The sequence below is a fragment of the Aethalodelphis obliquidens genome, unplaced genomic scaffold (assembly GCF_003676395.1).
Source record: "Aethalodelphis obliquidens isolate GAN/ISIS:26980383/991018 unplaced genomic scaffold, ASM367639v1 scaffold10, whole genome shotgun sequence".
Taxonomy (NCBI): Eukaryota; Metazoa; Chordata; class Mammalia; order Artiodactyla; family Delphinidae; genus Aethalodelphis; species Aethalodelphis obliquidens.
Genome location: NW_020837954.1, coordinates 20,398,891 through 20,414,789, shown reverse-complemented (window position 1 = coordinate 20,414,789; position 15,899 = coordinate 20,398,891). Strand labels below are relative to the sequence as shown.

Genomic DNA, 15,899 nt, shown 5'->3' with positions numbered 1-15,899 from the left:
GATGAGGTGAAAAACAAACATGTTTAGATAAAATTAAATAACGTGTCTTATTTCTCTATCCAGGCTGAGAAAACAAAACGCCAGTTCTCTTTTTCAGGAGTGGCAACGCATTATCTTTTTTTTTTTGCGGTACGCGGGCCTTTCCCGTTGCGGAGCACAGGCTCCGGACGTGCAGGCTCAGCGGCCATGGCTCATGGGCCCAGCCGCTCCGCGGCATGTGGGATCTTCCCGGACCGGGGAACGAACCCGTGTCCCCTGCATCGGCAGCGGACTCTCAACAACTGCGCCACCAGGGAAGCCCCATTATCTTAGTATTTTGTATTGTTAAAAGGGAAGTGAATGGTATGGTCCTGATATTCGTTGGAAAATCCTAAGGGAAAAAAAGCAAGGCGTCCTGATGCTCCACCATTACATCTTCATAAATGATATAGAGCAGTAAGCGTCGGGGTGATACTCTACTCTAGCGATAGCACTCTACCTCAGACTTGGATACAATTCCCGGCTTCTCCCCTCTAAAAGTGGCGACCTCGAGTAACCTCTGTAGATTTGTTTCTTCGTGTATTGAGGAAAAGTACACACACATCACGAGGTTGTTTGGACCACTAATAATGTCACCCCCTCATCGCCACCATCAGCAAGAGCCATCCTGCGTGTAGCCACTTTACATTGTTTTATATGGTCAAGTGTCTGGACTTGCTTTTAGACATGCTGTTTATCATATGTTTGTATTTGGGAGGGGGAAGGGAACCGGTTGTATTTTAGTTTAATTTGTGTGAGTTTTAAAAGGAAAGTGGTGGAATATAGGTTGTTCTGATGGACAAGGACTGAGCCAAGTCAGATGTGAATCTTTAGGCTAGAACTAGATAAAATGAGATTAGATGTCTGAATGCTTTTGTTTCCTTTAAACATATTAAAGACTTTAAATGCATAGCAGCTTGTCGGTAATAAACAAGTGTGGGTAATGGCTGGTAAACAATCACTACTATCGGAGGTCGTCGCCTCACAAGGGTTCCAATTATGAGCAGCTGACAGCTTGCGGCTTTCTGCGTAGTCCGCTGCCGGGGCCACATCGGCCGGTTTTACCCGGGACTCAACAAAGAGGCCCGCGGAGTACAGCCTTAACGTCACTCAAACACTGGCCCCAATCCTGCTGGGTAGCGCCGTGACCCCGCCCGCTTGAGCTCCGAGCAGGGTCCGCGCCACGCCTCTGGGGCGGGGCGATGCCGAACCCAGGCGGGCTGGCTCAGTAAAGCGGAGGCAGCGGGGGAAGATGGCGGCGGCCGTTCCACAGCGGGCCTGGACCGTGGAGCAGCTGCGCAGCGAGCAGCTCCCTAAGAAGGACATTATCAAGTTTCTGCAGGATCACGGTTCAGATTCGGTACCGGAGGCGGCGGGGCGGCCGGGCTGGTGCGGCTGAGGGACACTTCACCCCCCCGTAGATGCCCATACATTCCGTATTCCTCGGTGCCCCCGCCCTCGTCTCCAGCGGCCGGTGGCCTGGAAGGCCGGAGAGGTCCCGCGTGCGCTCCCGAGCCACGCTCCCGCCCCTCGGGCCGGCCCTACTTGGGCGGGTGGAGCAACTTTACCTCTTGCGGCACGCAGCAGTAGCAGATTTAGAACCTCACTGAGATGCTTGAGTGAGGTGGAGGCTGTGAAAAAAAGGAACCCAGTAGATTTTGGGGGTTGAGACGGGGGCCCGAGGACTGGAGGCTTGCGTGAGATAGATCCCTGGCGGGGAGTGTGGGCTGTTAGGGAAATGAGAAGGGATGTGAAGATTTCGGTGGGAACGATGGTGCGATTTGCTTTTCTCATCAATTACCAAGCACTGAACACTAATAATTGTGATTTTTTTACAGTCTTGCTGTTTAACTTTTAAAATATCGATCCTTTAAATGACCTTTTCACCTGTATATTTAGGGGAGTTACATGAGTATTTCGGGTACAGTGGTCTCCCATTGTTATAAACAAACCAAGAAATCTATTTGGCATTCTTCCTACTTTTACGCCCTGCATTTTTCAGCACAGTCTCCATCTTAACCACTCTCCGTAGTCACAAGTTATTTTTGTCAGACGGCTTCTTTTCCTTCGGAAATTAATATAATTCATATCTCCTTAAATTGCAGAACAACTGTACAGTTTGTGTGCCCGCAGCATCTCCCACTTATCAGAAATAGCAGGGGTCTAAATGTGCTTTATCTACGGTTTTTAACTTAATTTCCAATAATCTCCCTCCTGAATAATAATTCTGACATCAACAAATACTTATACAACATCTACAGCAAGAACCGTACTCAGTGTTTGGGGATACAAGTGTGAAAATGAAAGACCATGCCTCAGAGACACCATTTTATACCATTTTACTATTTTAGTGGAATTATTTTCTCTTAAGCCAATCCACATTTCACTGAAACAATAGAGTAGATATATCATTTATTAACGTGTAATGCCTCAAAACTGTACTATATTCATCAAATTCTTATAAAACAAATCATCCCAAGGTGGAATCTAATGTAAAACTGGCCCACGTTGGACAATTTCAAGAGACTTGGCTTGTCAAAATACTAAGATACTAATACTAATATGCCAATCTTTTACATGCATATTTTCCAGTGTTCATTCACATATGTAAACCTATATTTGACAGTCACTATTTTATTGATCATAAGATATCATGGAGATGTTTATATTTTGGATATCTTTCTGAAAACTTGCTGAAGAAATCACAACAGTGCTAAAGTAGCTGCTTCTGTTTAATCAAAATAGCCTTTCCCATGAGCCTTTATCATTTAGAACATTTCTCTCTGAGCGTGAGAGAGAAAAATGCAATAGTGATTGTTTCAGAAAAACTGCTTTATTGTAAGATTAGAAGGTTAGAAAGATTAAAAGATGCCAGAGGACAACTTTGGGAAGGTAACAAAATGAGGAATCAAGCAAGGACCACGAAGTAGAAAAGGAAGAAGAATAAAGTAAGGAAAACATGTACATGATTTTGAGATGAAGGTACATGATTTTGATGATTTGATATTTCAGTAGTAGTATTTCAGTATTCATCTGACAGTTTAGTCTTATATTTGAGAGAAATGGAATTCTACTGTTAGAGTTATTAAATACATTATTAATCAAATAGGTAATATGTATTGAGTTCTTACTGTATGACTGGAAATGGTTTATTACATTTACCCTTATAAGAAGCCTCTGACATAAGATGCTGTTATTAATCTTTCACTGTGATGCAGAAACTGAGTCTTTAGGAAAGCTTAGTCCCTTGTCTAAAATCAGACAGCTAGGATTTTAACCCAGATGGTCTGACACCACAGTCTATACATTTGAACACTATATATCCAGCATTGTGTAACAGTGTTTCTGGGTGTGCCAAGAATGGGTTACAGATACGTCAAGATATTAATACCCAACATGGCTAGAGGCTCCCAGGGCACGGGCCAAGTAACATCCTGCCAGGAGCAGCTTTGCCCAGTTACCAAAATGTGCTTGCTGTGTAAGTGTGCTCTTCCGTGAGTTCCATGATGGGAAAAGGGTTAGTACACACCAGTGTAACCACTATGCAATATTACAGTTCTAATCTTTGAGTATTTCTTATAATTACCCAATATGGTTTTTTTTAATATTCCTTAAATCTTATTTTTGTTATGAAGTAGAGTATAAAATGTAATGTTTCATTTCTTTTATCAATAGTATGATTGAAAATATAATTTCTAACTCAAAAGTTCATTTTCTAATTTTAGACCCTTTCTTACATGAGGGAAATTATTTTGACTAACCAGCTTTTTTTCTTTATAGTTTCTTGCAGAACATAAGTTATTAGGAAACATTAAAAATGTGGCCAAGACAGCTAACAAGGACCATTTGGTTACAGCCTATAACCATCTTTTTGAAAGTAAGGTGAGTATTGTTACATTTTATTACCAAAATATCATTTTAGATATTTTATTCCCAAAAAGAAGCTTTAAATGCATTTATTTGCAGAATATGTTGACATTTTTCCACCTGTACTTTTTCTTAACTATAATCATAAATGGACTATCACATTTAGCATGGCTAATCTGTAATATGGCAGGATGTTTTGATATTTTGAAAGGGAACAGATTTTTAAGGACACTGAAAAGTTACAAATCTAAAGTAAGTTGCATTTCATTAATGTATTTAAACTCTTGGTTAGACCTAGGCTGAGCCTTTAGAAAAGCAAATTTTAAGAAATTCTCCAATATATGTTAACTATGAAATGACCACCTTCCACAAAAAAAAAGAGAATCTTTATTAAGGAATTGATTGAATACTATTCATATCTCTGAGTCTGAATTGGTCTTTCTAAAGGTTACGGGTCTCATTACAGAATTTATTTTGTGAGATAGTTTGAGATTCATAATTTGTTGATTAAAATGCTTAATATAAGATTCTTCCTTTGTTCTTAGCCAGACATGAATATGATAAACATTAGACCATTTTCCTTACAGCGTTTCAAGGGTACTGAAAGTATAAGCAAAGTGTCTGAGCAGGTGAAAAATGTGAAGCTTAATGAAGATAAACCCAAAGAAACCAAGTCTGAAGAGACTCTGGATGAGGTATGTATAGAATGTATTCTTACTTGATTTCGCATGTGAATTTGAGAAAAAGTATTTGCTTTACAGCACTGACTTCTCATAATAAGGGGTGGCCACTTTCAGTGAGCCAAACACTAATATGGAGTGGGTTATCTCCCTTGGGTGTACTCAATAAGGAAAAAAGAACCAGTGCTTTACAGTTAGTAAGCCTTTCCTGTGAAATACCTCTAGTTTTTTTTTTTTAAAAAAAACATGTTCTCACTCATAGGGCCAAATCAGTACATTGTTTTTTTGTTTGTTTGTTTGTTTTAATCAATTAATTTATTTATTATTGGCTGCGTTGGGTCTTCGTTGCTGCGCGTGGGCTTTCTCTAGTTGCCGTGAGTGGGGGCTACTCTGCCTTGCGGTGCGCGGGCTTCTCATTGCGGTGGCTTCTCTTGTCGCGGAGCACGGGCTCTAGGCACATGGGCTCAGTAGTTGTGGCTCGTGGGCTCTGGAGCGCAGGCTCAGTAGTTGTGGTGTACAGGCTTAGTTGCTCCACGGGATGCGGGATCTTCCCAGACCAGGGCTCAAACCCATGTCCCCTGCCTTGGCAGGCGGATTCTTAACCACTGTGCCACCAGAGAAGCCCTAGCTTTGTATTTTATATTGCCTCTATGTCTGGCCAGAACTTCTGAGCTTTCAAAGCTATTTTAAGGGCCTATTCTATAGCCAAGTTGGACTGAGTGAAAGAAACTTCCTTTTGATTATTTTTAGCTTTTTCTGATGTACATGGTGTCCTAGGCAATATAAATACTTAATTCGGGCCTGGCTGCAGGGTGTGGGTTCATCTGTCTCATCTTTCCCAGCCCAGGTTTTGTATTTTGGTACCAAGGTTTGAAGAGCTAGATAAAACTATTTCTGAAATTGGGAGATTGGGATTGACATACATACACTAATATGTATAAAATGGAAAACTAATAAGAACCTGCTGTATAAAAAAATAAATGAAATAAAATTCAAAAAAATAAAACATTTTTCCACCAGTGTCTCCATTAAAAAAACAAAACAAAACTATTTCTGTAAATGGACAGACTTAGTAGAGCTAAGGACAGCTCTTTGAAAAGCCTCAGTAGAGCTAAATTGATTAATATCTTGCCACTTTTGATAATATCTTGCTAACAACTAAGCTCACTCATTCCTAGCAGTGTTAGTATCAGTGACAATAATAATAATTTGATAAATGTTTTATATAGTGGGCGAATATTGAGCAGCTACTAAGGTAAATAGAGGTATAATTATTAGAAGGTTTACAAAAGCAGTTGGCAACATAGTTCATCTTCCAGAAAGAGTATTCCAGAAAACTAGAGTAAGGGACGTATGAGGTAGCAGATAATATATCAAGAGATTAAGAAAAAGAGCATTACAAATAAAAGTAAAAGCTGTAAGGGCTGGAGGCAGTTTAGAGAGATTTCGTGAGAGTCCTAAACTATATCGTTTTCTTTAAAACGTCTTTTCATTTCATTTAACTGGTCAGTGTGAGCCCTCTTTTTTATGTACTCATTGTCTTCCTGCCTAGATTCCGTAACTTCTTGACCAGTACTTTGCTGGTCCCTGCTGTCTGCTTTCCCTGTTCATGCTTCAGGACTGCAGAGCAAGTACTGTGAAGAAAAATAATCATCAAACTTTTTACTGGGCTTTGTATAAATTAAAGCTTAATATCAGACAGGCATGGTTTCTAGTTTCACTGCTACTCAGCAGCTTTCATACTATCCCTCACTCAATTCCCCATCCACATAAACTACTTGACATTTTTCCAGAAGTTCTCAACCTTCTCTTATTCCTTTCTCATTATATACTCTTGTGTTCTATTTTACCAAAATATTAACATACATAGTTGTAACCATTCTCTTCTTCCCAGTTTAAAAGTTCTCTGATCTTTGGTTTTCTTTTTCCTTTTCATGTCTCCCTCAGATCTAAGGCTCTCAAACATCTTCTTTTTCACATCTTCATCCATTCCTTTTTGATTCTCAAGCATTCCAAGGCCTCAGACCTGGAGTGTGGGAAAAGTCACTAATCTGCCTTCATTCTCTTTCGTCATCATTCAGCCCCAAAATGGCTGTTCTAGTAAGTTTTCTAAAATATTTTGCAAACTGCACCCTACTCAAAAATCTTCAATAACTCTATACTGTCTAGAGCTGCACTGTCCAGTACAGTAGTCACTAGCCATACGTGGCTGCTGAGCACTTTGTGGCCACTCCGAATTAAAATGTGCCTTAAGTATAAAATATGCAGTTTCGAAGTTTTAATATGATTTTTTTTAATGTAAAATATCTCAACATTTTCATATTGATTACATGTTGAAATGATATTAATGCAGCAACTAGACAACTTAAAATTACATTTGTGACTCATTGTTTTTCTATTGGATTGCATTTTTGGCATTCAAAACCTTCCAATATCTGGCCCCTGCCCAGCTCCGTATTTACTACTTCTATAGAAATATTCTTCTTCGGTCACAGATGTCTGCCCATTGTCTACTAAACTGTCCATACTTTTATTTCTTGCTTAGTGTGTCTCTCCTCTCAGCTTCCCTATTTGTCAGTTCTCTGTCCCCTTCAAGACCCAGGTCATCGGCTCATCGCTTCCTTTGAAATTTTTACCATCCCAGACTTTACATAACTGCCAAAACTTTCTGTAGCACATGGTTATCTATATTATTTACCTCTACTTATTCATCTTAATGCAGAGAACCTTGTCTAATAGCTGTTACTAGACTTTAAATAAATCAGTCATAGTCAATATATTTATTACCTATTATGTATTAAATAGTGTTGAGGAAAGTTTTCAAGTATGAGTGAATATTGGACAGGAGAGAAAGTATAAGTTAGGTCAGGAACTCACACTCAGACGTCAGAAGTGACTGTAAAAGTACTCAAGCCAAAAACTTGAGATTCATCCTTCATAACTTCTTTACATATAATCATCACCAAAGTCTGTTGATTCTGCATATGTATATCACAAAACTGCTCATCTTCTGTCATCCTCAATGTTGGCACCGCAGCATAGACCTAGACTACTATACTAACCTCTTCCTATCAAGTCTCCCCACTTCCACTTTTGATTCCGTATCCATTCCTCAACTAGATCAAACTGATCTGTTTAGAACACAAATCTGATTTTGTAACTTCTTTGTTTAAAACTGGTAATTGGTTGCTCAGTGACCTAAAGATAAAAACCCAGATTCTTAACATGTGTTATGTCTTTCCAGCCTCATCTCATACCATTCTCTTTTCATTCTTACCTTGCAGACTACTATTTTCATGCTCTTCCCTGCTATGAAAATGCTATTCTCTGTTGTAAACCTTCCTCTACTGAGTGACCTTCTTTTGTCCTTCAAGATACAGTGTAAACATTACTTCAGAGAACCCTCTCCCAGCCTATAGCCTATACTGGAGTACGTCACTGTGTCCTTCTCATGTTGGCACCCTGTGCTTCCTCTTTAGGTCTCCTAACACACACCTATATTCTCTGTTAGAGTGAGGGCCAGAACCACGTCTGCCAGCTCAGCTGCGTATCTCTAGTTCCTGACATATAGAACATGCTCAAATATTTCTTGAATTGAGAATAATTATGTAATATACAGTTGACCGTTGAACAACATGGGTTTGAACTGCATGGGTCCTTTATAATATGCAGATTTTTTCCAGTAGTAAATACTGCAGTACTCCATGACCCTCAATCCTTAGTTGGTTGAATCTGCGGACGCAGAACCATGGATGCGGAGGAATCATGTAAAGGGAGGGCCAACTATAAGTTATACATGAATTTTGGACTGCAGGAAGGGTTGGCACCCCTAACACCCAAAGTGTTCAAGGGTCAACTGTACTCTCATTTTTAGAGGCTATGCCGTGATCTAGTTAATTGCAGCTACGATGATTACTCTCAAAAGTTCCTTTATCTGTGTCTAGAAGTTTCTAGCTCAGACCCAGTCTCAGGAATGTAGTTCTTTTCCTCACTCTGGACTAAGAAATTGCTGCAAAGCCAGGAAATTACCTAAAAGCCAGGTCCGTTCAAGCACATTAACTCCAGGATAGCTTGGGACTGATCTGACCTCCCACCATGAAGCAATCAGGTTCTTGCAATGAAACCCAAAATGAGATCCACCATTTTACAAAGTGTGTTTTATAGGTCCCAAAAGTTCCATGTTGTTTTCATGTGTCATCAAAAGCTGTACCTTGTGTCTCCTACTTGAAGTTTCACAGTGTATATTAGCTAATGCATAATTAGCTCTGAGAAGTTATGCAAGAGAGGCATATTTAACTTGAATGCAGTATTTCCCAAACTTAATTAGGCCCTTTTCTTCCAACAATGCCAAGGAATGGGTGATCCATAAAAGACACTTTGTGAAACACTGAAATTGAGGCCCCAAGTAGGCAGATTGCGCCTTTACTGTTAAGACTGAGATATAGCCACCAATTTATTGTGTTTGCATTATACTAGGACCTCTAATGTAGGTAACACAACATGCCCAAGCAACGTGGTACAACAAAGGGAAAAATAATGGAATGACATTGGTGTTTTTGTTTTTTTAAAAAATTTATTTATTTTTGGTTGTGTTGGGTCTTCGTTTCTGTGCGAGGGCTTTCTCTAGTTGCGGAGAGCAGGGGCCACTCTTCATCGCGGTGCGTGGGCCACTCACTGTCGCTGCCTTCTGCTGTTATGGAGCACAGGCTCCAGACGCGCAGGCTCAGTAGCTGTGGCACACGGGCTTAGTTGCTCTGCGGCATGTGGGACCTTCCCAGACCAGGGCTCGAACCCATGTCCCCTGCATTGGCAGGCAGATTCTCAACCACTGCACCACCAGGGAAGCCCAACATTAAGTTTTAAAATGTGGCTATTATTTGCTAATCGTACCTTATCCACTCAATAGTTATCTGTAATTTCTTTAATAAAGTCTTGATATTCTGATATTCTCACATAATATACGTATATTGTCATCCTCATTTTGTGGCTTTTAAATGCTTTAAGTTAAAATTATTTTCAAATTTGGGATATATGTTAACAGTTTTTGTCAAGTCAACTATATTCCTTAAAAATCATTTATTTTTCTGATATAACAGAAAAGGATAGAGAAACATAATTCCAACACCTAGAAATGAATGTTTAACATTTCAGAATATTTTCTCTGTGTATATTTATTGAAAAGTTGAGATTTTACTGTAGAACTTTCTACTGATTTTTCTTGTAATCTTATAAGAATTTTTCCACATTACTAAAAACTATTATATTACCATAAATATGTGGTTTTATTTTGCCATTATGTATAATAGTGTATGGAATAACTGCATAAAGATTTTTTCCTAAGTTTCAAATTACTTCTTGAGTATATATCTGTATAAAGAGAATTATCATACTTTTAACATTTTAAAATTGCATTCCAAAGAGATGGCACCAGTTTACACTACTAGCAGTAGACTTCTAAAGTAACGTCTCACTAAAACAAGCTTGGAATGGGTCAGGAAGAAAGTTAATGCTTACTTTTGTAATACACTTTGTATTCAAGCTATAGATGTGACTTTCTTCTGACTTAGGGAGGCAGCCTAGCTTTAGCTGAAAGTTCTAATCCTTAACACTCTGAATTGCATAGGGCTTTATACCCTATCCAGGCCTCACTACTTTCTCTATAAAAGATGGGGAAAGAACTGCCAGGTTGCTGTGTGGTTAAATGAATGGACATAACAAAATGACTAGTATTAATACCTGACATTCCATATGTGCTTGAGAGGTAGTAAAGTGGTTAAGGCTTGGGCTTTATAACCAGGCTGCCTGGTTTCCAATCCTACACAGCCACTTTGGAGCTCTAGGACCTTAAGCAAGTTACTTATCCACTCTATCCTTTTGTTTCCTTATCTGTAAAACAGGGATAATAATAGTACCTACCTCATAAGGGAGAGTTAGTTTCTGTAAAACATTTGGAATGTTCTGTAGTATAAAATTCTATATATTCTTAAGTTTACCTAAGAAATTGATTCTTTTGATTCTCATTGATTCCTCAGTAATGATTAGATTAACCCTTAGCTTTAAAAAAAAAAAAAAAAAAGACCCTGATAATCCTGCTTTGTTCTAGGAAATATGCCTCTTATGGTAATTTCTATAGATAATTCCATTCATTGTGTGAACTTATTTTCAATTCAAGTCCAGGAACAGATGCAATATTACTTGTATTTATTCTAATTGGATATAATTTAAATATTTAGTAATGCCAATTATTGGTGCTAACACAACTCAAATCTTTGAAAAGATGTCACAATGATTTAATGCCTTATAATTTTATAGGAATTAAAATGTAATGATATTTCTAACCTTGGAAAATAACTGGATTCATTTTATGGTTTGATGAATAATTACTCTTTGTCAAAAGAACATAGGTTTCCAAAGAAGCTGGAAGTTATTTGAAATTATAGGTGTGCTAGTTACTAATATTCTCATCACAGACTTGAAATGAGATAGTGAGTTTTTTAACTCAGTGGTGAACCAGAGGCAAAATAGTTTGTTACCAAATCTGTGAAATTCTTGTGACTGGACTTAGGTCACAGTTGGCTGTATAAGTATTCTCTTTGTCATCCTTCTAAAAAAAGGACATGAATTAACAACTCTATGTGTGTGTTGTTTTTGTTTGTTTCTAGGGTCCACCAAAATATACAAAATCTGTTCTTAAAAAAGGAGATAAAACCAACTTTCCCAAAAAGGGAGATATTGTTCACTGCTGGTATACAGGAACACTACAGGATGGGACTGTTTTTGATACTAATATTCAAACGAGTAAGTCTAAATGTAATCTTATCTCTTTGGCTTTAGGGCATGCCAGATATTTGTGTTGGCAGTACCTTTTTCTTGGCTGTCATTTTTTTTCCGGAAGTCTTTTACACCTGTGATTTACTTGTAAAAGGTTTTCAGTTCACTACTTGGCTGGGTGTAAATGAAGACCTTTTGGTCACTGAAAAGCAAAAAATAAGGAAGCTTAGTCTAAACTTTGTTAATGCCCCAAATTCCGGCTTTTGTATTTTAATATAAAAGGCAGAATAGTGTTATTTTAATGGTGTAAATATAGGTCCTTTCCGTCTCCCTACTTTAGACCATAATTATTTTTACATCCAAAATTTTCTTGATGAAATACTTGGCTTTCTGAATTTTTATTTCTTTTCAGATGCATAGCATGGTAAGTTCTGAAATCAATTTAAAGACTTAAATCACTGTGTTTTTCAATTGGAACTTAACTTCATTATTAACTATAAAGAAAATCTGTTTTACAGGTTCGAAGAAGAAGAAAAATGCCAAGCCTTTAAGTTTTAAGGTTGGGATAGGCAAAGTTATCAGAGGAGTAAGTAAAAACTGGCCACGAACCAGCAGATATTCTGGCACACGCTACTTGTGGTATGGTAACATAAAGAATTAGGTTTGAGAATAGAATGAAAACAATCTTTCGAGTCTCACAAATCAAGTGTTATCATTGCTAACTGATGTGGCACAAATTACATTCTCTGGATCTCAGACAGTACAGCCTACCTCAAGGTTGCTAAAAGATTAAGTGGGGGACTTCCCTGGTTGCACAATGGTTAAGAACCCACCTGCCAATGCAGGGGACAAGGGTTCGAGCCCTGGTCCGGGAAGATCCCACGTGCCGTGGAGCAACTAAGCCCATGTGCCACAACTACTAAGCCCGTGTGCCACAACTACTGAAGGCCGCGTGCCTAGAGCCCGTGCTGCATGAGAAGCCCCCGCACTGCAACAAAGAGTAGCCCCTGCTCGCCGCAACTAGAAAGCCCGCGCACAGCAACAAAGACCCAATGCAACCAAAAATAAATAAATTTTTTTTTAAAAAAAGATTAAATAGGTATAACTTAAAGCACATAATAGAGACTCAAATATTATTTCCTTCCATGCCTGCCCCTTTTATTATTTTTTTCTTTGTAAAGTAATTGCCAGAATGTTTGGCTTTCTAAATTTGATTCTTATAAAATGTTAAATAGCTGTTGTACCACTTATACATGATTCAGAAAGGTAAAATATCTGTTCCACTAAAGTACTGATAGAAACTTCTAGGAGTCTTTCCTGTGGCCCTCTCACCTCTCACAATTTAGGCTCAAACACCAAAAATATCTTTCAAATGTTAAGTATGCCTTTACCCACCCTTACATGTGAGAGGTAACAGAAGGAAACTCTGAAAAAAGGGGAAGTTAGGCTTAAGCTGTACTGACCATTGCAGTGTACAGTACAAAAGGAGATGAAACAGCAGGACGTCAAATATTAATAACCAAAATGCCTATTTAAATGCAGTTATGAGGACCCTAAATGTGTTATTCTTTGTACTGTGGTAAGACCTAAAATATTGTTCAATCATATCCAGAGCCCAAAATAGAATATAAAACATCTTGAAACTAAAGGTTTAGTTGAAAATCACTTTTAACTACTATCTGATTATACCAAGTTGATATATCAGGTTGAGCTATTTTTGTTTCTGTAACTAAAATGTTTACTGGTAAATTTGTTCTAGTCAACCATACTCTTAATTTCCAGTATGTGACAGATCTCTATCATTTGAGCTTTATGTAATTGTTAATTTCAGCAGAGTATATTAGTAATATATTCTGTATCCTTGCATCATATTGTTTTTGGTAATTTGGCTTTAAGATCCAAATTTGTACAAAATGACATTTTTGAAAAGTTCAAGTATTTACACTAGAAAATTGTTTAATGTGTCCTTAACTTTTTTCATTGAGGAAATAAAGGACAGATTTAGAGACTCTCACCCAAGGACATTACCTTAGGACATGAAATCCTGTAACAGAATGCTTTGTATGTAATCTTGCCTTTCTTCTGGCTTTGCATCCTTTTGTAAAGTATCATTAGTTTTGATTTTATGTTCTTGCCTTTAGTGGGATGAAGCACTCTTGACTATGAGTAAAGGAGAAAAGGCTCGACTGGAGATTGAACCAGAATGGGCTTATGGAAAGAAAGGACAGCCTGATGCTAAGTATCCTTTTTTCCTTTGTAATTAAAAGAAAAATCATTAAGAAAGATCACTTGAAGGTATGTAAATGCTGTCTAGGTTAACCTCTAGGTCAGAGATCCTGTCCAGACCAGTCTTCCTGATATTTAGATGCTTTTGTGTCAACACCTCCAATATACACAATATTTTCTAATGTTACAAAGTATTCTAACTTGAGCTGGAGTCTTTTTTTCTTCCTATAAGCTCTTAATTTTCAAGACCTAAACTGAGGTTTAAGTTTCCATCTTTGAAAAGCTATTAATGTTTGAAGGGTTTATTTAAAGGAGTTAAGATGCTCAATACAAACAACTGTAGCAAACTGTAGGATTCAGATATGGCTCATGGTAATTTTATGCTTCCATATGATTTCAGGCAATTAATTGGGTACTCAAAGCTTAGAAATGGAACACGTTGGGGATCACCAGTTGTGAAATGAAGGAGACCACATGTCCAACATCATAGTGTACGCATTTGTGATTACAACTAGTGACAGTACTTTTCTGATAGGCCCAATTTGTGAACATTAAAAAAAAAAGAAGAGCCGGGCTTCCCTGGTGGCGCAGTGGTTGAGAGTCCTCCTGCCGATGCAGGGGACACAGGTTTGTGCCCCGTTCCGGGAAGATCCCACATGCCGTGGAGCGGCTAGGCCCGTGAGCCATGGCCACTGAGCCTATGCGTCCGTAGCCTGCACGTCTGCAGCCTGTGCTCCACAACGGGAGAGGCCACAACAGTTAGAGGCCCGCGTACCACAAAAAAAAAAAAAAAAAAAAAAAAAGAAGACCCATGACTCCAGTCTATTACGACCAAAACAATCCAATAGCTAAGTAGGAAGGTAGTTTAGTTGTTGGTTCCATTCCCAGAGAACTAGTTGGACCAGTCAGACTTAAGTTTGGGGATAAAAAAATTGGAAGTCCTTTCTAGACTTATCAATTAGTTACTTGGGAATATAATAGCCGCCTTCTCAGCCTATCAAAATCCCGTGACCAACTGCAGTTCCCTCTCGTGAAGTATCTCAAGACCAGTCAGATAAAAATCACTGTTATCTGAATTCAACATCTGAAAATTCACAGCAAATATCAGGTAGTACCTCATATGAACTTTGATTTAATGTAACATATACAATCAGCTAGATTGAAATCACTTGGGGCAGGGGTGGGGCATACTAAGTAGCAGTCTTCATCAAGTAGTGGCTAACTTGGCAGTACTAGAGAGGAAGATCCTAGTTCAAGCTGAATTTATCTAGTCAGCCTTTATTGACAGGTTATGACCTCCATTCACAAAAATACTTTTAGGAACCTCTAGGTTCCTATGTACTAGCCCCTGAGTCAACTATAAAGCCCTCCCTTTGGAGTTAATTACCAGTATCCAATACACATAATTCTAATTTTATTTATTTTTATAGATTTGTTTATTTTGGGCTGCGTTGGGTCTTCGTTGCTGTGCGTGGGGTTTCTCAAGTTGCCGCAAGCAGGGGCTGCTGTTCGTTGTGGTGGGGGCTCTAGGTCATGGGCTCTAGACATGTGGGCTTCAGTAGTTGTGGTGCATGGGCTCAGCAGTTGTGGCTCGCGGGAGCACAGGCTCAGTAGTTGTGGTGCACAGGCGTAGTTGCTCCGCAGCATGTGGGATCTTCCCAGACCAGGGCTCCAACCCATGTTCCCTGCATTGGCAGGCGGATTCTTAAGCACTGCACCACCGGAGAAGTCCCATAATTCTAATTTACACTAAGGGGAATAAGGGGAGAGGCAAGTTTTATCAAATTTACCTTGACTTCTTCAACAGAATTCCACCAAATGCAAAACTTATTTTTGAAGTGGAATTAGTGGATATTGACTGAAATAGTAAAGGCATCAGCAACAATAAAACACAGCCTTGAAGAAACTTAGGTGTCTCATTAGAACTGGTTACTATTTTAAGGGAAGAGTCAACTGGAAAATACAAGAAGTTAAGTTAGAACTTGTTTACTTGATCCCCAACTTCTAAGAAATGTAATCCATTATAAATCCTTGAAGTTTAAAATATTTTACTACAGCTGTGTAGAATATCACTTAAAGAGAACTGACTTGCCTTTTACCTCATGTTGTAAACTAAAAGGTTCAATAAAAATTTATCCTATGTCTTGATTTGTGTTGTGTAAATATATTCATGTTCTGATTAGGTTAACCAGTACTAAGACTTCGTCAAACCTGGGAGTAACAGTAAAATTGTCTGGACAGCTTTGCCAGAGACAATCATCTTAAAATCTTTAAATATTTGTGTATAAGGAAGGCAAAAGCATAGAGATTGAGAGGAAGCAAAAGGCTAAAAGGTCT

The 15,899-nt window shown here is 38.6% G+C and overlaps 1 protein-coding gene across 1 annotated transcript; it reads left to right on the top strand.

Annotated features, from left to right (window-relative positions):
• The first annotated feature begins 1,217 nt into the window (after nt 1-1,217).
• Nucleotides 1,218-15,710, top strand: FKBP3 (FKBP prolyl isomerase 3). Its single transcript, XM_027111144.1, has 7 exons — nt 1,218-1,378; nt 3,799-3,900; nt 4,473-4,580; nt 11,228-11,363; nt 11,855-11,922; nt 13,478-13,575; nt 15,370-15,710. Exons 1-7 carry the CDS (start codon nt 1,271-1,273, stop codon nt 15,422-15,424), a joined length of 675 nt encoding a protein of 224 aa, XP_026966945.1. The 5' UTR covers nt 1,218-1,270; the 3' UTR covers nt 15,425-15,710.
• The last annotated feature ends 189 nt before the right edge of the window (nt 15,711-15,899 follow it).